Genomic DNA, 24023 nt, shown 5'->3' with positions numbered 1-24023 from the left:
AAGGAGTTGGACTAAAGGACCTCCAGAGATCCCCTCCAATATAAATGACCCTGATTATATGACAGTGGTACATAAAATGCACAAGGTCACTTCCAAAAATTTTGAAAAAAATATTACAAGACTAAATTCCTATTCAGTGTGGGTAAATTTACACCTCTATCTGCAAAACCAGTAACACAATGCATCAACCATCAAACATGTGCTAATATTCTCTAGAACAAATGAGCTGCCCAGGTCTGAATAAAAATGCTTGCCTCCCTATCACTAGGCTCTTCCCCATGTTGGAAGAAAGAAAAGACCTGTAGGGCGTTTCACAGCCTTGCTATCAACCATTCATTTAAAGGTCATGGAATTCAGTGATCAAAAGATGGGGGCACTGAAATACACAGTCAGATTTTAAACATGAAATAGTGGAAAAGAACATCTTCATCACCATGGAAAGAATACAGAGGTCTTTGCCTACCATAAGGGTAGGATTGTACCGTTTGTAAATGGAGCCAAGCAACAGCAACTTGATACCCTGCTTGCTAAATACTCCATTGTTCATGTGTTCAGGTGTTCACCTAGACAGAGGCACACTGTCACAGTGACAGAGAATTTGATGGATGTGTTTAGGAACAAAGAAAAACACTTTATTAAAGGACATCTTACAGCACTGAACAGTACCACAGACCATTACTGCAGAATTGTTGCAGCGTTTTTTTAAAATGAAGGATGAGTAGGAATTACCCAGCAAAGCTAACTAACATTTACCTTGTTCTTTATTTTCCTGCGGATTTTCTTCAGCACTTTCTCCTCTGCTTTTGTCAGGGGCAGTTTGGTAGGGATTGGGTACCCCTCTGCTATCAGCGTCCTCTTCTCCTCCTCTGTCAGGATGAGTGGGCCAGTCCCCTGTAATTTCTGCAAGTGTCATAGAAATGAAATAATGCAACGGTAAATGCACACAGCCCTAGAGAAAAGGGTGTTAGGGAGGAGGGGCAGCAGCTTTCCCACTTCAGAGAGGACTCTGCCTACTAAAACAGCAGCCTTTTGGAATTGGGAATGCATGGAAGGGGAAGACCTTGTAGATAGGTTCCATTCAGAGACTGAACCTTTAGGAGAGAATTCCCTCAAAACAGTTGTTCTCGGCCCAGCTCTGCACACACTGAGGCCAACAGTAAAACTTTCCTTGGCTCAAACAGGGAAAGAGACAAATGAAAACCACTACTGGAAATCCCTCCCTGAAGATCACCACTTGCTTTCGACAAGACAAGGGGACAGATGCAGATCTACCAGGGACAGGTTAACCCAGCCAGGCTGGGCCCTAATGCAAAACACAATCCATGGTGGGAGAAACCTAATAACACTGTTGAACCCTGTCTCAGTTTAGAGGAGAGGCACACTGTTCTCTGTGGGAACAGAACAGACCAGTGAGCAAGAATCACTGGATCTGCAGTTTTGACCAGAGATGGATTCATCTAAAGAACAACAGAAAGTTAGCAAATCCATGGCAAAAACAGTAATTAAATTAAAAAAAAAAAAAAAGAAAGAAAAAAGGGAGACAGATAGATAGATGCTGGAAAAAGCCAGTCCAACTTACATGTGGCGCAGTCAGGAGAGGTGAATTGGAGAGCGCTGAAGCTGTGCGTGATGTCATTTTAGCCGTGGCTTGTAGCTGGATCGGGCTTGACGGAGGGAGCGATCTAGCCGGGCTCTGCCCTCCTTCAGAGTCGCTGCCATGGCTGCTGGGAGGGGTTGGAGGCAAATGCAGGGGATCCACTGCTAAATGGCAAGCAACACACATAACACAAGGTTTTGAGGTGCTAATTTAAATTTCCACTAGAGCTGCCACCACCACTACCACCCAGTTTCCAAGACTAGGACTGTCTGTTAAAAAATGGACCAAGCAAAAGTGGCAACTTGGAAGATTTTCAGAGCATGCAGGTCTCCAAAGAAGGAATGAAACGCAGCAGCTATCTTTAAGTTCAACAGACAAAACAGGGCTCTGCGCATATGCTCCAGTCATTTCTACCTACACTTCAGTTTCTCCTGCAAATGCTTTGCGTTTTAAGTATAACCCTCCAGTATAAGTCCCCTGTCCCCAGGAAACCACATTAACAGAGGGGCTCTGAGCCAGCCTGCTTTCTCTCTAAAAACAATAGCCTCTCCTAACTTTGCTGTGGATTAAACGAATTGCCAGTATTTTTCAAGAGAAGGGATCACGTCCAAGGTGTTATATGAACAAGGAGGAGAGAAATAATCTGCCTCCTAAGGCCCTGGTTTGGCACAACTGGGAGGAAGGGACAACCTAATGACAGCAAAGGCTTTAATGTACTGATGGAGCAGGAGCAGCATAGGCAACCACCAGAGGTACCTCTCTCACACTGTGCTATCCAGGGCCATAAGCTAACTTCTACTGCACTTGCAGTCAGAAGAACCTGTGTTAGAATTGGCAAGCAAAGCGCCTATGACCAAATGGGTCTGGACAAGAGAAACAGGGCAATATCTCACCTACTTATATTACGTGGATAATTTAGCAGACGTCCAAAACAGCCATAACTAAGTCATTTTTTCTCTGAGGTAAATTTATAGCAATGAAAATTGGGAGTAGAAGATACAGGGCTGAATTTGCCACCTTCCACTTCTGTTATACTTTGCAAATTTGAGTTGAAAAGATCAGATGGGCGGTGGGGGAAGAAGGAAGAAAAATAGTAAGAAAAAAAAGCTATTATACATGAGTGCTTTTTGTCTAGCATCTTAACTCTAGTAGTTGCCAGAAGATGCACGCTTGAAAAACAGCAAGGCCCTTAATCCCACAAATTGAGCAATCGAATTTATGCCCTGGGTTGAGATATAGCCTCCCTTTTTCCACCTGCTACATCACTTGCTTCTCTCCGTACAGCAGTTCTACTTACCTACACAAATGAATTCACTAACTAATTCATTCATCAAGTGTTCCTAACTGAGATGCAGTTATTTGCTCAAATTTCAGCCCAAATATTTGGCTCTTTCAAACTTTTCTTGGTTTAACAGATTATGTGCCACAAAAACGTGTTTAACTTTCAGGGCAGGGATCATTGCTCCTCCTTCCTCATTTACAGATTAGTGCAAAGTGATCCTGGTCATTCTTAAAAACTCTACTAAAACTAATATGCTACAAAAAGACGGACCTAACTTCTAATTTCATATAAACTCACATCCTTGCTTTTGTATCAGAGATTAAAACAGTAAAGTTTCCGGTTATGCTCTTCATGCTTTCTATGCCTTAGTTAAGTCCCCTCAAACTGATTTCTCTTTTAGCCTAAATAATCTTGTACTTTAAGGATTCAAGCTCCCTCCAGCAACTGTATGATTATTAATATGCTACACGTTAAAAAAGGGATCATTTTCTTTGTGATGAGGAAGGAAAAAAAGAAAAAACACATAAACGGGTCAGAGAGAGGCTGGCTCTTCAGCAGCCTGAGTCGAGTCCCTAGAAGGCAATAGCTTCAGCCTAAAGATTAACATGGCAAGTGAGGAAGCCAAATATTTAATCAGGGTAAAGTACATTTATTGTGCATTCTGGTCATCTCCCCCTGCATTTTGAGTTGGTAATTAACAGACCTTCCTTAGAAGAGAGGTTCAGGAACTGATCCACTTCATGGGGCTCCAATTTAATCTCTGGAAGAACTTTCTGGCTCAGTGGTTTCATCTAGAAAAGAGAAATTAACAGCATGAAAACCCAAAGCATACCTCTTAAAAATCTTAATAGAAGGATACAAGGATGACTTCTCCATAAATGGAGAGGTTCCCTCTCCTCCTGCTCTGCTACAGGCAAAGCTTTAACTGCTTCACACTGTTTGCTAAACGAGACTACAGAGAATACTGCCCTGACTACTCCCACTATGGCTTTTCTTACTACTATATTTAGCTAAATAAAAGATTATGCCTCAGAGATGACATTTCAGACTGAAAGCTAGCATGCAACCCACTCAAACTACTTCTCTTAGCAACAGATCTGCTGCTAGGATTTGCCGGACCGCACAGTCTGTTTGAGCAGAGACAGAAACACTCCTGGCAGTGGGGGAGAGCCTGTTCAAGACTGTTGTCATATGGGAGCAAGAGCAAGGTGCCAGTCACTGAGCTCCAGATTATCCAACCCAAGTTAACTTCACAGTGTGGAGGAGCAGGAAAAGAGACAGTCACAGCTGACCAAAGTTTGGAAGACATCTGTCTTGCCCTGTTGACAGGGCTGGGGAACCTGGCTGCCAAGCTGTTGCTCAGAGTCTGCCTGTGTGCTACAGTCCCAGGCTTGAGGAAGTCAGTCTGGCACATCAGCATGTTCATTACAGCCAAAATCTCTCTCAATAACCTGTGTAACTAATCCATGCAATGGTAATGATCCACCAGCTAGTCCCAATATACTCTTTGAAAATCATGGCATCCCAAGCTACAGCAGGACTACATACCAGGGACAGCACATTCAGACTAGAAGAGAATTATGGGAAACTTGTGTTTAATTTTTTCAGTTTCTCACAAAATAATTTCTGTTGCACATATTTCTGATCCGCATTCGAGTGGAAACATTATTTTCAGCGTACATTAACTCCATCCAGCCTGGACCAACATTGCACCCTGGGGATTAAGAACAGTCATGCTTCTTCCTCCACTGACAGGGGACTCTGGTGAGCCATCAGCTGCTGCAGTTCATTCTCCTTAACCCAACCACAGCCAAACTAAGCCCTTGAGAATGCCCACTGGTTGTTCCAGCTGTGGTCAGAAAGGCATCACAAATGCTCCTTACAAGGCAGGCTGGTCTGGAAGTAGCAGCAGATCGAAATGTCAAAGCCTCACAGATCTGGCAAAAGTGACTTAGCAGACAAACAGGGAAACTCTCCAGTCATTTCAAGTAAGGAGTCTTGTTCTGATTAGGGGAAGGCACAGCAGCACTAAAGCAGGTTATTATGGAAGATACTTAACTTGTCACGGGCAAATGTGTTAGTCAGTTCAGGTGGGACTGATTCATTAGAAACCTTTTAAATATTTCTAAAAACACCCGAGCCCCAGGCTTTGGGGCTAGCACAGAAGAGAAAATTGTGCATCCAACCATTAAGACCTGAAGATGCAGGTAAGTTTTTTGAAACACAAGCTCTTACAGCAGTAGTGGGACACCAGCGAACATCAAAAACCATTAAAGCAGACTGCAGTGCGCACCCTGAGTTGACAAGTTTTGGCACCAAGGAGGCTACACTGGTATGCAGAGTCTTACGAGAATCTGTAGCTAATTGTGCAGAGAGGACAGAAAGTCTGCAAGTACCAGGGCATCCATCTGTAGTTCAGGTTGTTCCCCCTCCAGCGACGTGGCTGTGACAGTGAGACTGACTGAGGGAGCAAGGCCTGATGTCTCGCACAACACTGGCTCAGTCTTTATTGCTGCTGGAGTAAGCTCTGTAGCCAGACACCATTCCTCATTTTCCAGGTCACCTGCCAGGGAAGGAAATTGGACACCACATGTTTAGGTCAGAGACAGAAAGACTACAAATGAAAATAATGTCATTCCTCCTCCAGAGAAGGGAAACAAACATAGAAGGCATTTCAGTCTATCAACAAAACTCTGCCCTTACTATTCAGCTCTCCATCAATGCAGACAACCATGCCATTTCAGGGCTGTAACCTAATCCTAGCCCCAGGATACAGAGAGGAGCAGTGAGGAAAGACATAGAGCACTAATCACTGCACATTGCCGAAAGCTGCTAACACATAACAGAACAAGACTAAACAAGCCATTGGGTAAAGCAGCCAGGGAGCCATGTCCCACACACGCTAATGCCTGCTGACTCAGTTTTATTCCTCCTTGTAGAGATACCATTTCGCCAGACTTCTGCTCCTTCTACTGCTTGCAATCATCAAGTAGCCAGAGTGGTGATACTATACTTCTTAAGAACAAAGGATTTTTCACTCTCTCAACTTCAGAATTTTCCCCCCAGGGATTTATTTAGTAAGTATAAAAGAGGATAAAGGCTTTGATGATTTCACAGGACCACCACTGCCATTGTGATCATGCTAATTTCCTCTCCAGAGCCTCTGGAAGTCACAGCACAGGATGCATATTTTTACTGGCAGCAATGAAACATGCACCACATGTTGGCAGAATTGTCCCCTAGCCCCGCTTACTGCAAGCTCACTCATCAGGAGAAGTCATGCAGCTTTTCACTGGACAAAGCTGAAAGGTTTGCCTTGCACTGTCAAGAACTGGGAGAAGATTGGCATAGTAAGTTGGTAGCTCCCCATTTCCATTCACGAAAAAGCCACTGTTTGGCTTGCTGAGAAGGGACTTATTCTCCCAGGTCTAAAGTATGATAGAGGATCAAGAACTTGGGAAGACTCAAACTTTAAAACAATTCCACAAGGCTATTAACAACCCCACTTAGAAAAAATAAAATAAAAAAATCAAATGCATTTTTGGCAGTTGCAATTCTGCCTTAAAAAAATTCCCATCCCTACTGCTAGAGTTCAGTCATAGAAGTTCTTTTCCCTTGCTGGAGAGTACCCTACACCAGCTGTACTGCATCCCAACAGCATACAGAACAGTCCTCTGCCACAACTCATCAGTAGTTGTGAGAAGCACGTCCATTAAATCAAGCAGCTGAAATCTGAGGCCAAATATACATAAGAGAAGAGTGTTGATCTTTCCTTCAAAGCTTTCTCCTGTCTTCATACAGAGTATTTACTGCATATATGGAATTAAAGCAGAAAGCACGCACATACACCACACAGCTAGTAAACAGCAACAGAGCTTTGAATTAACTGCATGCTGCATCAACACCATAGGAGGCAGCCACGGTGCTGTGGCTGTGCCACCAGCAGTCTGCAAGGCGAACGCAAGACCCTTACACATCTGAGCATATCAAGGTGTTGAGATGCCAACAGAGTTCAGCTGCAAACAGGTAACAAAAATAAGAGCGGGCTTACAGCCTCCATGCTGCTGTCTGCCCTTGCTATTAAGACCACACACATATACAGCACACAGGCACTGGGCAGAAGCTGGGTGACTGGAAGAAGGGAGAAGCATGTACATCTCCAGTGCTAGTAATTACTTCGTGGTGGGACCTAACCTCCACCGCTGGCAAGCAAGGAGGTAATTTGAGTAAAGATACACCAAGGAATTAAAAATGAAAAATACCATTCCTGTAATCAGAAGCTCAAGAACAGTGAGCCCAGCTTTGCCAAGAGAAGTAACTGTACAGCAAGGGCTAAACACCGCATTTAAGTTTTTTGGAGAGCTTACTCCCAAAGCTTTCTGGGAAATGCAGAAATACAAAAATAGAAGTATTTATGAAAAAAGAGGTAGCATTGTTTAAATATTAACTCAGGAGAGAGGACATTGCTCTCTTTCAACCCTATCTGAGCGTCTCTACTCACAAACACGAGAGCACAGCTCCCTCCCTGCTGACTGCAATGAAATATTCAGTGGATCCCTAACTTGCTGTGTGTGGATCATTTTGGGTAAGAGCTTTAAAGTGGTATCTTTGCCTGGAAATCCAGAATCCCTTGGCAAATGCAACTTTCAAATGCTTGTTTGGATAACTTCTGCCAAAAACTCCCCCACATCGTGTTGTGCAGAGCCTCTGCTTGCTGCCTGTTGCACCTCTGGGTCGAGCTATACCACAGCAGTGCTATCGTCTGTAATCTACTTCAAACTCCCTTTGGGAGGGAAGGCTACATATAAATGAGACTTACCAGTGAAGCAAGTAATTAGCCCTGAACTTTCTGAGATTTGTATCATCATGCAAGTAGAAGAGAATTGTATCATCATGCAAGTAGAAGAGAAATCTAGCCATGGGTGCCCAGCGAAACAGGGCATGTCCTCTAAGGCTGCACTCTGTGATGTTTATAACCTCTAATCCCCATACTCATCATGAGGATTCAGCTGCTGTAAAACAGCAAGATATGCTGGCCTTCAGCGCGTCATTTTACTCCTCTGGAACCTGACTTTGCTGATTAACCCGACATCCCCGCCATCACCACTTAGATCCGCACAAACTGCTCAGAGTTATTCTAGGCTTTAAAGCCAGTCTAACCAGTTTGTAGGGTTACGGACGGTTTTTAGCGACAGGAACACGCTGCATTTAACACGGAGATAACTTTGAAGAACTACATCTAACACTTTTTTGACACTGCCTTTTATGATGCATAGTGACAGCTGTCATTCCAGATGAACAACCGTGTGAAAGCAAGAGATGGAGCAACACACTGGTCGAATCCCACCTTGATACCCCCCTCTCCCTACTTTTTCCAAGCCCCTGTTACGCATTCACTATCATGGTCAGTGCTGTGCAACAAGTTACTTTTTTTTTTGACACATTCCAGCTTCTGAAGTCACCAACGATCTCTCCTTTGCTCCAGGAGAGCTGCAAGGACATTTCCCAACTCTCCTTTCTCCTCTTCCTGAACACAGTGGGTTGACATTATCTGAAAATCATTCCTAATTTATTTTTATAATAGCTCCTTAGCACCTTAGTCTACTCTGCCAAGCACTGTACTAGCAGAACAAAGCTGCAGCCCTTCTCCCAAAGCCCTTGACAATGTTGCACAAAACCAGAAAAATTTAGGCAAACAGGAAAAATTGAGCAGGCTACAGAATACTGGTCATACTGAGAGGCATGGCACACCCACCAAGACAACAGTATTTCTGACAGAGGGGTATGGGAAACCATGAGAGAGGTTTCATGGAATAATGAGAACAAGCAAGAAGGTGCACATGAAATACCAAAATGAAAGGACAATGGAGGCTGTCTCAAGGGACCCACTGGAGGAAAAGGGAGGTGTCCTCTCCAAACCAAGCGAGACATGCTGTAGAAAGAGCAGGTGACTGGTGTCAAGAAATTGAATGTGAGTGTTTATATTTATATTTGACATGATCCAGGAGGTACACCTGAACTATTGAGACAGAGTCCAAAACAAAAGGCTGAGAAAATTATCTTGGTGATGGTATTCTAGACAGATATGAATAGGCAACACTGCATTGCTAAGGTGAGACAAAATATGCTGCAAATCATTCATATATAGAGAGAAGAAAGCCTAAACAAGAGATTTAGCTATCCAAATGGCTAGGAAAATCCACATCCTCAAGATGGTCACTTCGACTGTTAAAAATCTCTTCTCAGGCTTCAAAGCACTGATTCCAAAGTTGAACAAGGGATATTGGCTGTCAGTCCCCTTTCCCAGCTGAAATTTCCTATAAACTTCAGAGCTCTATCGTGCAATGACTGTTTAGATGAGAAGCATTCCCCTCCACCTACCCTTTCATAAATCCGTGAATGCTAGGCATTTTGGCATGCAAAATATGTCTTTTAAGGTGTCTACGCAGTACTTAGCAAAATCCCAGCTAACACTCTGTGTGTAATGCACTAGCACTGTTAAATTCCACACACAATATTAACTGAACATTAATGTTGCAAAGCACCCAGGTATTAAGAAAAACCTATGAAGGTTTAATTCAGTGTACTTTTGCACATTATATACACCTAAAAATAGGAATGTTTTAATAATGTGTTCAAACAATTTCTCTACAGAACCTGTGCCATACCCAACAAGCAGAATGCACGGCACTCCCCTAATTAAGGAGCTATTCCATGTTTTGTTATTCTCATTGTCTCATGCACAGCCTCACCTGTCCTTTACCAAATACAATTCAGCTTCTGTTCCCACAGAGCTGTTTAATTCCCTCCTAGGGAAACGCTTCACCAGCCTGAATTAATTTCCATAGCAGTCCTGAAAATTCAAGTGAGCCATGGAGAGATTAAGGCCAAAAAGTATCTAGTAATTTAAAATGGCCAACTGGAAACAACTAAAATTGGATTTTTCAGATGATTTAGCACTGTTGTTACACTTTATCAAAATACAGTATGCATTGAGTTTTCAGGTGCAGCTGTAAGCATCTACCACTTCTGCAAGTTAAACGTTAGTTTCAGATCAAGCATCCAAAAAACCCATTCATCACAGCAACCCAGAGTATGACACATGCATCTAAGATTTTATCTTCTGTGTCCAAGACTAAAATTACGTTTCTTCAGAAAGCTTTTATGTGCTGCTTCTGTCATCAAGCTTGTCCCACTTTTCCTGCAGACTCTTGTTTAGCAGGCATCTTCCACTTTCTTTTTTAAAAAAACAAGGCAGGAGCCTTACGAAATGCCAAAGTAAGTTCAATCAGTGTACTTAGCAATGTTCTCATTGATAGGAAAAACTTTAAACAAGTCCTCTTCTTTCCCAGCTGCACTCATCACAAGTCCAGCTTGGTCCCAGATACGACATGCAATATGTTGTAAGATGCTGTGTACATGATAATGCAAGAAAGGAAGCTCAAAATGGGACATAATTCCCTCAGTACTGTAAGTATAAGCACTGCATGTCATGCATATCTACAGCAAGGTGTCCAAGTAGCAAACAAACTCTTTCTGTCCTCTGTCTTTATTTCAGAGGCACTAATCCTGCCCCAGGTTCCAACATCTGCAGTTAAGATGAGCAATGCTGGTAGTATCTATTCAACATACCACAAGTGGACATTCCCTGTTCACTTTCCTTTTTCCAGATGACTACACCTGAAAGGGAAAAGGCTATGAACATTTTGTACAATGAAAGCTTAAGATCTTTAAAGTCCATTATGAAGACTGGGTTACGCACAAGTGCTTGGTTTTGGGTGCACAACACACCCAAGTCAACTTCTCTCTGTCCTGCACACTACATACATTATGATGATAGTTTTCAACAGAAATGGATTTTAGTGCTTCTCTAAGCATCGCAGCTGTAGCAATAATCAGTATGTGTGATTTAGGCATACATGAAAAACACACAACCAAGAAGGGCTGTGTTTGTACATAGCAGAATTAATATATGCTACTGCTGTGTTTATTGAAAAAATTTAATATATCTGTATTTATATAGAGATATAAAAAAAATTAAACATAGTCTCTTAATGACACCATGTGCAGCTTTCTAGGACACTCATATTTCTCTGAAGAATGGCAACATTTTGCTTCTTTCCTTGCTCCATATAATATTATGGGAAGGCAGGGTAGGAAAAGTGGAAAATAAGGTAAAAAATGCTTACTTCAACTGTACAGTTTTTTTAATATCAGAGTTTCCAGCAAATTTTGCTTTCCTTTTTTTCATTATTTCTATCCAACATTATTCCACCCAACTAATTCTTCAATCTTGTCCAACATACCACCTCCTTTCCTGAGAAAAAGTAAATTTTCTCCAATATAGACTAAATTTCACCCTCTGTGATAGATGCACAGAGGAAACAGAGCTTACAAAATAACTAAAAAATCTCCCTTGCTCCCCACATTCTTTTCAGCACTATTCATTACAGAGTTTAACAGAGGCACTTTTTGCATGGATAACCAAGTTGCATCAGTGAATTGCTGTGTATTTTTAATAAATGTAATTAGAGATGCACTCTGCATCTCTCCTCACCGCTCCCAAGTACAGAGAATGCAAGTATTCAGAGAAACAACATGATTTTCACCTTTTTTTCCCCTGCAGTAAAAAGGAAGACAGCACCACTAGGTAAACAAACATGCATGAGGGGTGTACCACTGGACCTAGGGGAAAAAAACAACCCCATACCACCATTACCACCATGACAGATGGTAATCACACAGAAAACAGATGCATGCACAGCATGTCATTTGCAAAAAAGCCTACAAATAAGACCTGTAGAAGCATCAAGGGATACCCTTATCTGTATAAGCAGAATGAAGAGGCAGCTCTCACCTCCTCAAAGTTCACTGTCCAAGCAACAGATAAAACAGTTAGAGAAACTTAAGACGACCACAACAGACTACCGGGCAAAGTGAGTTGCATGGGTATCAGAAAAAACATCTCTGGACAGGGTAATGCAAGAAGATCCCTAATGAGTCAAACTGTTCTCCAGCCAAGAGTATTTAAATAATACCCCTCTTCAGCTGTGTCATGGATTTGAGCAAAAGGGCTTCAACCAATTCCTTTTGATCCATGACAGACCTTGTACTGCCATCACGAACCATAAGGCTTGGATGCACAGCCCGCATGGCTTCTGTACAGCCGTGCCATGTACAACAACATGCAGTCTCAGACTCGGCTCATCACATGTTAATAAGACACTTTGACTCAGATGGTGCTTAAACTTGCACCAAGGGTCCACATTTGTAAAGCTGTATTTTGGACAAGTGTTTGGTCCTTTCCTGGATCCTACCTCTGAGGTTGTCACCCCTGTACAGCTAGCAGCAGGATCCAAGGGTGCTTACTAGCTCTACACCACAGAAATACAGCTGCAAACTGGGAGCTGGCTAACTGCAAGGGAAAAACAACTCCTGGAAGAGGCTCACAACTTGTTTGCAGGGGAAATGGCTGCTCACTCTCTGTCGGCGGAAACACCTCACCAAGAACCCGAAAGGGCCTCTGCTGATGCACAGGTTCTGGGCATGCTGCTGGGCATGCTGCTGGACATGCTGCTCGCAGGGAAGTTCAGCGTCCTCAGCTCTGCAGTCTGAGCCTTTCCAGCCTCCCAAAGGCAAGTTGGACCTTTCTGGAGGAATAACTGCTTCCTTGTCTTCCCCCTGGGCTTGCACTGTTCTCAGTGCCCAGCTCTGGGCTCACGTAACACGCCATGGCAGACACAAGCCCCGTTTATCATGCCTGAAATGCTCAACTCCAATGCCACTGCTGCTACCCCCCTTCTCCTCCATGAGGTGAGAGCCCACATTCATCGACAAACAGTTTCTCTTACAGATTTTCCAGATGGCATTTCCCCCTCCCAGCGTGCACACACACTCCCACCGCAAATAATGAAACTGAAGCCCTCGAAACAGCCTCGACAAAGGAGATACTGTTTGACTACCAAACATTGGGGTCCTTTTTAAAGTGCCAGGAAGGGAAAATTAAATAAATGGGCAAAGATGAGCAGCAGCGATACACAGTAATCACAAAGCACAGCAGAAGTAGCCTTTCTCCTAACAAAGGATCACCAGTCACACCGGCACCCCCCCTTTGAGTGGCACAGAGTCCATGTAAAACCCACAGATTATTTGTACCACTATCAAAGTTATTAAGATAGAAACAAGGACACATTGTTCTCCCATACCTAAACAATCAGGGTCAATACCCTCTTTCCTGCAGGGAATTTGACAGTTTTCAATCAGAATCATCTTGTCACATACAACCAGCCAGGAGATGTCTTGGGGTTACAGGTTCTGCTTTAACCTCCCTTCAGACTAAGACTTTACACAAGCTTAGCTATCAGTTGGGATGCTGTCCCTGATGTTTTTAATTATTTTGCTTAGGGGTATAAAAATGTTATTTTTATAGCATTGCCCTTTATATATATGGGAGTGGGGCACAGACTAAGATGGTAGCTTGCATTTACAGCCTTAAAGCTTGATACTATTAAATGTCCTGTAAAAGACTATGTTTTGTGTTTGGGTTTTTTTTTTAAAAGATATGTGAAAATTATCCACAGAAGCAGTGTTCAAATAAAACAGTTCTCTCTCACCTATCTGTATTTTTCTCCCCACACCCCGTGTGGATGTTGTGAAAGGCATATATCTATTATGGCAGCAATCAGGCTTTGACACACATTAAAAGGACTTGATGCTCACAGCGCATAACTAAGTGAGCATGAACTCCCAGTGCAACACTACGGAGAGAATGAGATCACTGGTTTCAGAAACAGCAGGACTGGAAGTAGGAGGAGCATTCCCCTAAGATGCATCATTAGGGAAACTATTCCTGCGAAATCAGCTCCTGTGGTCACTTGACACAGAGTTTTGAAAAGGAACTGCAAATGTCCCTTTGTTTAGAAAGGAACTGCAATAGCTCAATGTCCAGAAGAGAGCCCCTGTAGGGAAACACCAAGGAAGTGCAGTTCATTTAAACTGTATCCAAGCAGAAATCAAGAGGGAACTTAATCACAGCCTACAAACACCTGGGGAAAGAGGTTTCTGAGAGCAGATGGCTCTTTACTCCAGCAGGAACAAAGGCCATAAGGAGATTTCATATGTGGAACTGGAAGCTAAAGGAGGTCTGACTGCAAATAAAGTTGTCAATTATTAACAGTAAGCATAAGTAAGCACCAAAATGCCCACTCTAAATCAAAACTGACATTTTTCAGACACACTGCTGCCCAAGTAGAAGTTACAGGCTTGATTCAGAGTGACCTACTGAGATTTTGGACCTTGGACGTGTAAAAGTTCAAAAGTCTTCTCATCCTTTAAAACTGCAGATGCTGACAAGGTCTGACTGCTACCCTTCCACATAAAAATCACCCACATACAGGCTATCATGACCAAATGGCTTCCTTCTCATTTCCTAAATAAACACATAAAAATAAAAAACCCACACAGAAAAAAAGTTGCGTTGGAATGTGCTCACAAAAGTTATCAGTATGGCTTTGACAGCATCTTTTCAAAACACAAGTGAGTTTCTTTGTCCAGTTCCATTTTCTTTAAAGTCAGGGCAGAGGAGGTTCCATGTTCATTGTTCACATTTTACTGATTCAGTATTTGGAGAAAAACAGACAGAAGCAGGACAATGCAACCCTCTTTATATAGAAAGCCTATATAAAAAAAATAAAATTAGGATATATAATATAACCTACTATACATAACAAATATATTATGACTTATATATATACACACATATATTATTTGTTTGTATATATATGTATACATATAAAATATATGAAGACCACCCTGAGCCTCAAGCCCACAGGTGCCTCTAGGTGAAGAGACAGCACATGACATAGATTACTGCTTGTGGTCTCCATACATAAGCAAGCATTTTCCTGTACAAAGCACTGCCTGAGATGAGGGCTGGATTTATCATTGACAGGCTACTTGCCCTGGAGAAGTGGGAGCCATATACAATGATTTTTGGGGTTTTGTTTGGTTTGGCTTTCTTGTTTGTTTGTTTTTTTCTTTTTCAAACCACGTAGGGAGATAAGAGTTGAAGCTTAAAAGGAAAATTTGGGTTTTAAAAGCACATTACAGGAAAAAATAACCTCAGCAGTAAAAAACCCAGTAACAATACAGGTTATATTCTAGGGCCAGCCCCAGTTTTGGCACAGCTAAGCATAAAATAGAAACATACCATTTCTACAATCAGTCTGTCAAACCTTTAGCCAAGACAAGCCGCTTCAAATCCAACAGTAACTTCAAAGCATTCCTGAGCAGGAAAGCAGGAACAGGAGGGGCAGGTGGGGACCAAGACTAGTCTCAAAAGCAGAGCCCTCAGGGGATGGGGAAAGGAACGCACCCAGCCACCTGGCCACGTTTTGAGGAGAGAAACCATACAAATGACTAGTTGGCTCTCCACTGTCTGAGCCCCACCAGACTCACAAGCTAAAAAACACACACAAAAAGCAAACACATGCCCACTGCAAACCAACCTCTATCACTTGAGCTGATCCAGAGGATGAAGAGCCTCGCACAGACGCTGCAGCCTCTGCCTCCACATTCCTGCTGCACACCAGCCCCTCAGTATTACTTGCACTTGGTTCTCCCCTATGGATCTCACACATCTCTCACAAGGAGCAGCCACTGTCCTAAAGTTTGTGCCTATGGCTGATAAGATGAAGCATTGGAGGGCAGGCAAGGACCCTACGCTCCCATCTCAAGTCACACAGGAGGCTAACCATAGTCCCTGCTGAAACTTGGTTCTTGCCTTGCTCCTGGCTGTCTGATCCACAGGCCTCCCATTCCAAAAGGCTACAAAGACTGGAAAAGTGAAGACAGACATGCACCAGCTGTAATAGAAAATAAAGCTTTTTTCCCTAACCGTTTACAACTGTCAGAAGTGAACCTGTGCCCCGAAAGGCTCTGATGTGCAGCAAAAGGTCTCCCTTACCCATCAGCCCTATTCCCAGCCTCCCCTCCCACCTTCATTTCCTTCCAAGAAGCGTTTTCCACTTCACAACTACCCACTGTGCTTCTTCGCAGCTACTCTGCAGTTGTCTCAAAAAACCCAGGGCTCACAACTAGAAAGTGGAAACCTGCTGTGAAAGAAACGGCAGCGCAACTGGTGCGGCTCATCGGTACCTGGGATGCAGCCTCCTTTTTCATGTTCCAGCCTGGAGCCCTCCCCAGGCCAGGTGCCTTAATTCACCAGTTCAGGCAAACAAAAGCGCACGATCAGCCAGCTGCAAGCAAGCAAGTCAGGCCTATAAATATCTCTCTCTAGTATCTTTAGTCTTAAAAGTTTATGCAAAACTGAATATAAGAATAGATTCTCAGGAGGGAAAAAACCAAACAACTAAATGCCAGACATCTTGCTCACATCTGCTTTAAAGTACTGACTCTTGCCAATGCTTTCATAGGCTGGAGATTTAGGGACTGATGCGTTCAGAGACCCCACACTAGCAACAACTTGCGACTTATTCAGAAAAGTTCTTCTGCACAAGGCTGGGGAAATACCCTCAATACAGTGAAGTCAGAAGAGCGAATAACTGGGGAAAACCGGTGGTGGGACCTTGATCTTATGGCAGCATACCGGTGCCAGCACCAGAGGGCTGGGACCAACAGCTGGGGTCACCCTGGGCCCACACAGCCGGCAGGACCCTGCCCCAGGATGGGCCGGGCACCCCCAAGCGTCGCTCCTGCCCCTCCAACAGGCCCGTCACCACGATAGCAAACTTCAGGTTTTAAGGCTATTTTTAAAGGCAGAGAAGTACGCTTCCCTTTAGGACAACAGACTCGTGTGCTACAAGCCACCCCCGTCCCCCCTCACGGCAGGCGGCCTCCGTCTGGCAGCGTACCGCTCGCCGCCGGGCCGGGCCGGCACAGAGGGCGGCAGCCACCTGCCTGCTCCTGGCACAGAAATGGCACCCGAGGGCTGAGCAGCTGATTAGCGTTACACAATTAACACGCACTGAGTTAGAAGTGACACGGGGAGCCAGCTTGCATCTCAGTATACACCAGCACGTGGCACCCAAAAAGTTGCCTTTGCTGAAAGGAGTTTGCAGCTCCAGGTCACGCTAACAGAGCAACTGCTGGTGTGACAGCGACAGTAAGACCCGTAACAGCCGCCATTTCCCAGTAGGCATTATCTAGCCACATGGGCTAAAGGGCCTAGCCCTAGAAAATCCTGGGTTTCCCCCCCCCTCACATTTCCCCTGCCTTTGCCTGCCCATAAACGCCCACTGGCCTAGGAGGGGATGGCAGTTTTGTACACCCTGGAAAGCAACCCGTCAGCGCTCATTGCCAGGACAACTGCCAAGAGTTACAAAGAAGAAACATGACATTACTGACTTCATTGCAAAGCAAGAACAAAGCTTGTTTGCCACGTGCTCTGTGCACACCACCAGGCCCTTAGTCCTCTAGAGCTAAGGGCGAAGCTCTGAAACAGCATTCAGAATGAGCTTAACTGCTCTGTGCCATCCTCTTCCTCCTCGCACTGCTGCTGACTGCAGGCACGCAGGTCCACAGCACGTGTGTCCACGGCACACATGCACACACACATGCAAGTGTCATACATGAGCCTCCTCACTAGCCTGCTTCTACTCCCAGTCCTGCAACTCCAGGGTCCTGCAGAATCATGAAGCATCGCCATGGAAAAACCATCAAAACACAACAGCTGTTAAGAGCTCACCAATCTGCCCAGTGCGGTGGTTATTTGGAGAATGTAAATTTTTTGCACGTTCTTTACATAAGTCCCTCAGCCAACCTCATTTCTCAGCCCCTGCCACTCCACAAAACCAGTCCCAGTTCCTCAGCAGTGGGAGATCGTGCTGGAGCACATGGACCATCCCCTCCGCACCCTGTACCTCCAGCTCCCCAAAAGGACACTGATGCTCCCAGCATCTGTCCCCTTACTCCACCAAGGGGACTGGCATTCACCAGAGTTTTCAGGAGCACTGTGTACCTCCACTGCCTAACAACAAAGATGCTTTTAATCTCCAGTGTCAAACCCTGCAGTACTACCACCCAAAAAATCCCCCTCTCCTGCTCTCATGGACTCAAGGACTGAAAAATCATCAGGGTGATGCCTTTGAATATCTATCAACCAGCCATGTTAACTGTAATTCTGCAATTTCCTCAAGTATTTCTCTGAGTTTCACTGTTTTGAAGTCAATAGGTATTGAAAGGTCGTGAGCGTGATTCCAGGGTTAAGATTAAATAAAATCCCAAACACCAAGCACAACTCCTCCTCCTCCTCCTCCTCTGTTATGAAACACTCTGCAGAGTGAACACAAGATGAAATGCTTTCCATTCATTTTCTATTTTTAACCCCACTTGTTAATGTTCCTTGGCTTTTTAAAACATCATTTGACTAAAGCTCTATTAATTACCCAGTGGTCTCAGCAGTATGAATTTCTTCAGGATTTTTCCCCAAAGGAAACTCCCCTCACTTTTAACCTAGTTTGAAGCTTCTTCCTGTTAACTTCCAGAGAAGCTTTGTTTCCGAAGTTTCTTCTGCTTGTTTCTCCTGCTACAATTAATATCTTCTGTATGTATTAACTTAAAAATACGCACTTAAAACAGTTAGGAAATATAAAATGGGAAGGCTTTATGTAGATGATGTTTCAAGAACATCTCCAAAAACCCTGCCCCACATTGAAAAGCCTTCTCACAGGTTTTATTAGTTGTCCTCTTGTGAAATCTCTAATAGACTGCATCTTGTTTTAACAGAGTGCTTTGGACTACAAAACTGTCAGCCTTTGAAAACTCATGCCCTGGTGGATCTTCATAAACAGCTTAGCTTGTTAATGCTTAGACATAAGCACTAATCTCTTTCCCTTTTATTGTGATGCAGCTTAGTATTCTACTGCTTTTCACTGTAAAGCTAATGTTGAAGACATAAACCAATTATTAGGAGTCAAAGTCTGCCATGGTGATTATTCCTAATAGCTACCAGATATTCATGGCCTTGCTCCTCCACCAACCACTAGCTTTTATCTTGAACTCCCCCTCCCAGCAGGCATCTTCACGCCAGAACAATCAGGTTGGATCTCTTCCTCTCACCATTCCTGCACTTCCCTTTTTTCCCCCCTCCAGATGTTTATAACTGCTGAATTAAAGATAACTGCTAAAAAATGCAGTTGGTTTTCATTATTTTCTATGCATCACCATTTCCTACAACCACAGAATCTATAAAATTGCAGTTATGTCTTCAGAAGGTCACCGATAACTTCTTGATGGGCATTATTTTTTTTCTTTGCCTTTTTTTTATTTTCTAAAAAGGAAAAAAACCCCTAGGACTTCAGCAAGACAGGTTCAGCAAGACTGGAACAGCACCTGAAGTTACATTCCTACGCGTGTATTTAGAAACGTAAATACGATGACCTGGTTTTCATTTTGGGATACCAGAAAGCTCCAGATACTCCCTACTGAAAAATAAGTGTAATTTTAAAAGGTTGGTTGGTTTGTTTTTAGTAAACCTGAAGTTATGTAGCTTCGAAGGGACCTCTGGAGACCATCTTGCCCAACTCCTCATTCAGTGTATGGCCAATTTGGATCAGGTTGCTCAGGGCCTCGCCTAGCTCAGCTTTGAATATCTCCACAGATGAAGACTTCACAGCCTCTCTGGACACCTGTTCAAATGTCTGACCCACTCTCATGGTGAAAATGATTTTCCTAACAACCAACTGGCATTTCCTTTCTTGCAACTTGAAACCATTACCTCTTGTACTATCACTGTGTATCTCAGAGGAATCGAGCTTTGTGTTTCTCTGCACCCTTTCATCAGATAGCCATAGACAGCAATAAGATCCCCCCTTTGCCTTTTCTCCAGAAGACCAAACAAAACCCACCTCACCCTCTCCTTACATGTCACGTTCTACAGTACCCAGACTTCATGGTGGTCCTCATTTGACTCATTTGGTTTATCAGTCTCCACTTATCTTCAACAACCACAGATTCAGGCACATGTGTATTTCTGGCCCTTCTCCCATTTCTTTTTGATGGGCACTTTATTTCTAATTCAAAATGTTTACAGTGCAAACCTAGTAACTTCTGCTGAGCACAATTTCCCTGTCTATAGACAAGTTTCTTTATTCACAGTGCCTGCAGAGTTAAACAAATCTCTTCTGTGACTTCATTGTAGTTATATCAATTGGCAAAGAGCATTCACGTGCAGCCCTAGTACATCATCATGCCACCAGGAACATTTCATTACTGCATCATCACGACAAATTAACAAGGGCTCAGTGCGTACTACCTTCATTAAAGTTGTCATCGGTGGAGATGTGGGTCAAGGGAGACTGGGGTCGAGAGTCCCCACAGAGGGAGTAGCTGTGTTCTGCCTGGATGAGGGGTGCTGGGGACGCTGGAGACAGTTCCACCTCCATTATTTCATTCTTCTCAGACAAGAAGGGATCATTCAAGAGCTGGCCTAGGACATCGGGTGAAAACTCATCCAGGAACTCTGTGAAGTGCTGTGGAGATAAAAACGGGGGGAAAAAGTTTATCTCCTTGCCTGTCTGTCATGCCAACAACAGGAGAGCATTGATCAGAACAATTCCAGTATCTGCACCGGGCATCTGTGCCAGTCAGCAGCAGGATCTACCAGCCCTGCTTAACAACCTCCTACTCCAATCACTACTTCAAGCTGAAGAGCTAAAGCTAGAACAAAAGTCCTCTCAGAGGCATACATTATAACAGAAGAGCTTGTGATTAACTTGCAATGAAAATGGAAAATAGAAGCAGGGTAGTCACATCCTGAAGCAGCCTCCCCCCCCCCCAAAAAAAAGGTACTCACTACAGCATGCCACTAAAAATGGGAAAGCACATTTCACTCAGACAGTGTGAAAGATACTGCAGGATTTATCACCAGAACACTCTGTGTGTGGAATAGAATATATTGGGTTAATGTTCACTGAACCAGAGAAGAAAAAGGAAATGCACTCAGACACAGACTCTGACACCACATATGACTATTTTAGCTGAACAGAACATACAGCACACTCTTAGGAAAACGGGTCCATGCACGTCCCCAGCCAAGCAATTAACACATTTGCTATAAAACGGGTTTCCTGGTTGATTTATCTATCTATTTTAGAAGTCACATTCCATCTAGGACTAGAGCCTATATCCAGCTTCTAGGCCCCAGAGCTAAAGCTCCTGACAGCCAGTACTAATTACCACTTTATCTGTTACACTTAATTCATTCCACTGACAGCGCATGTTATGGCTGTATGTAGTAGGATAACTTTATGTTTGTTTCTTATTCAAAATGAGCACAAACCAAATCTTGTGATCTACTTCCTTGAGACTCCAATGCAGTTCCCATCAATAGCCAAAAACTCTGCATCTCTTTTTGATTTTGTTTCCAACGTCAGAAGACTACATCTTTGACAGACCAAGAAACTGCATTGCAAGAAACCATTCCTGCTCATCTCGTTCTCACAAAGAATTCTATTTTTGTACAAAAATACTTGTACAAGGAATTGTAACGAGCTTTTCCAAACAATCAGGCATTATCTACCATCTTATATAGGAGTCTTTGTCAATTGGAGCATGATCCTACAAAAGTCTAAGTCTGTTTGATTTGCTCTGTTTTTGCAAGCAGTATTGATCTTGGCTCTTCGTCTTGCTCTCTCCTGCAGAAACAAACACTGAATTCAAGATTTGGCTTCCTGTAGGCTAAATTAAGAATCAAACAAGTCAATATTGTATAAACCCATGAGGGAGGCGGTGTGCTCGCAGCCCCATGCACGCACATTTCACAGCTCCAGCGGCACCTGTGGCCTTGAAGCCTGATGCTGGAAAACACTGAGCACAGCCGGCTCTCACAGTCCCCTGGAAGTTTGAGCGCCTCTTCCAAGATGCTCACGAATGCTAACTGTGCCTTCTTTCAAAATTAATAAGGCTTCAGTCAATTCTGACTGACACTCAGGAAAAGAAAATATTTACTAAACATAAGGCAATAAAAAAAGGACCACAGTTGCTATGCTGGAATAGCAAGCTAGCTCAAGTAAAGCCTTTACAAATGGCAAAACAGATTTGTAGCCTCATATTTACTTACTTTAAATGATAACACTACTAAACAAACTCTCAGATGACTCAGCAAGAGGGTCATGACCACCTTAGAAAGCCTTGTTTATTTTAATTTTGATACCCAAGGACTTGCTAGCACTTCACATCCAGGGCTGTCTCCCAACATCTGCAAGGATAAAAGTATAAACTGCAACTCTCCACTATGCAAAGAAGAAAGAAAAAGGATGCTCAAGACTAGTTGAACACCCTAGTGCATCAATAAAGACACTGAGTAAAACAAGGCAGGCAGCCATTAAAGTGTAAACAAGGACAGAAACGCTTCCCAACCATGACAGAAGTCAAGGATGAACTTATTAAAAAGCAGTGCCTTTCTTAGGGACAATTTTTTCCCCACAGTCTACATACTTCTTTTCATTTGAGCTAATGGTGAGAGTCAATTATATTTGTTTGCATATTTTCCTAAAGCTGGTTAGAACATTTCCCTCTTTCTAATTCTTGCATGCATTATTCTGACTGATGACTAGCAGGTGCTGAAATAGGGCTGCTACAATATTTGTGCCCTGGTTTCTACACACAACTACTTCATCACCAGCATCATCCAATCTGAGGATGTCATCCTTGACAATATCATACCTAAGTGTTGACTTAGTCTGACACTACTTAGATGTTCTAATTTAACAGACTCAACTGAAAGACAAAATGACCACAGCTACTCAGCTATTTTTGGCAAATTCACAAATAAAGATTTCTATTAGCCTTCTGTCTATTACTGCTTTGATATGGAAGAAATTCATATCAAATGTTATTTTACTTCTTCCATTTGATTAAAATTAGGTACATTAGACTTTTTTTTCTTTTTTTCCCTTTCTGAATGGGGAATTTTCCTAAAACCGCTTGAGGAAAAGCAAAGAAGGAAACAAACATTCAACTTCCCCAAACTAGAGAGAAAGAGGACCTTGGGGTGGAAAAGGATGTTCAACATGTTCATCAACATCTGTGCTTTCTCCTTTCACATGCAGCTGCAAAGCAGCAAGCTGTGAGGAAGAAAAGAATTTGCATTTACAACAGAATTGTCTGATAGCACATATAAATGGTCAATCAGTTTTTAAAATTATTCTCTAGTTTCATTATAATTTTTAATCTTATTTTTAATGGTCTGTGATACAAATCTGAATACCAGTCAATAGAGAAGACTCAAGTGATTGCCACAGGTCAGACTGCACAGCTACCTAACTCTGGAAACAGAGAATTTTAGGGATCTGGACTTTTTCTCACTCGGTGATTACAAAAACCACCACCACTTGATTTACAGGAATCTTTCATATGTTATACACATCTCTAATACAGTGAATGCTTAAAGCTAGTTTGCTTTGATTAATTTTTTTTATTTCCTTAAGAAAACAACTGTCTCATTGAAAGTGGCTCCATTTGCCTAGAGAATTAAAAAAGAAAAGGCATCTGAGCAGCAGCTACAGCAGAAACCATCTGGGAGCAGTTAGGCCCCCAGCTCCTCAAACTTCCACCTACACCTAAGCTGTTCCCTCTGTCTTTCCAAAGCACGTTCTCCCATTGCCAACCCTCCTCCTCCTCCTCTCCGTGCTCCCTTCTCTGCTTCTGCAGAGCGGTCATCAGCCACTTTGAGAGCTGGAAAGCCACAGAATAACCTTCAATTCTGATACGGCAGCAACTACTCCTGCACTCAGGAACAGGAAAGGGCAATTTAGGGAGGAAACTGAGAATTTTACCCATAGAACCTGTATACATATTTGCTTGCAAAAGAAAGAAATTCTTTGTCTGTGGCTTTCAGCTTGGCATCTTTCACACAGAGAGTTCACCTTTTAAAAAAAAAAAAGAGAAAAGAGCACTTGCATTGAAAATATGCCTTTTTTTTCTTCTTTTCTTTTTGTGTTTTTAATACCTCTGTAGACAGCTCTGTTGCCAGCTTCCTGCTAGCCTCAGATCCCGCTGGCAGTCACAGCACTGACTGCAGACATGTGTTGGTACAAGGAGTCTGCTTGAATTATTAAACTATTCTCTCTACATAGCAAAGGGATGTGTTCAGCTGGGATTTTAACCTCTGTAAAAAGTCATGGA

At 43.1% G+C, this 24023-nt stretch overlaps 1 protein-coding gene across 3 annotated transcripts in view; it reads right to left on the bottom strand.

The window, feature by feature from the left end:
• The window catches only part of CREB3L2 (cAMP responsive element binding protein 3 like 2), a 76141-nt gene that overhangs the window by 11704 nt on the left and 40414 nt on the right, over positions 1-24023 (bottom strand). For 2 of the 3 annotated variants that reach the window (XM_069807558.1, XM_069807555.1), the window contains exons 2-6: positions 20152-20368; positions 5276-5442; positions 3583-3670; positions 1580-1761; positions 754-900 (exon numbers count right to left, since the gene is read on the bottom strand). In XM_069807558.1, coding sequence (XP_069663659.1) covers positions 754-900; positions 1580-1761; positions 3583-3670; positions 5276-5442; positions 20152-20368 — 801 coding nt within the window. The remainder of the gene's footprint in view (positions 1-753; positions 901-1579; positions 1762-3582; positions 3671-5275; positions 5443-20151; positions 20369-24023) is intronic. The other variant, XM_069807557.1, reaches the window with a different exon arrangement.

This window comes from Haliaeetus albicilla, chromosome 19 (assembly GCF_947461875.1).
Source record: "Haliaeetus albicilla chromosome 19, bHalAlb1.1, whole genome shotgun sequence".
Lineage (NCBI taxonomy): Eukaryota > Metazoa > Chordata > Aves > Accipitriformes > Accipitridae > Haliaeetus > Haliaeetus albicilla.
Note: the sequence above shows the minus strand (reverse complement) of the source record. Positions and strands in the feature narration are given on the sequence as shown.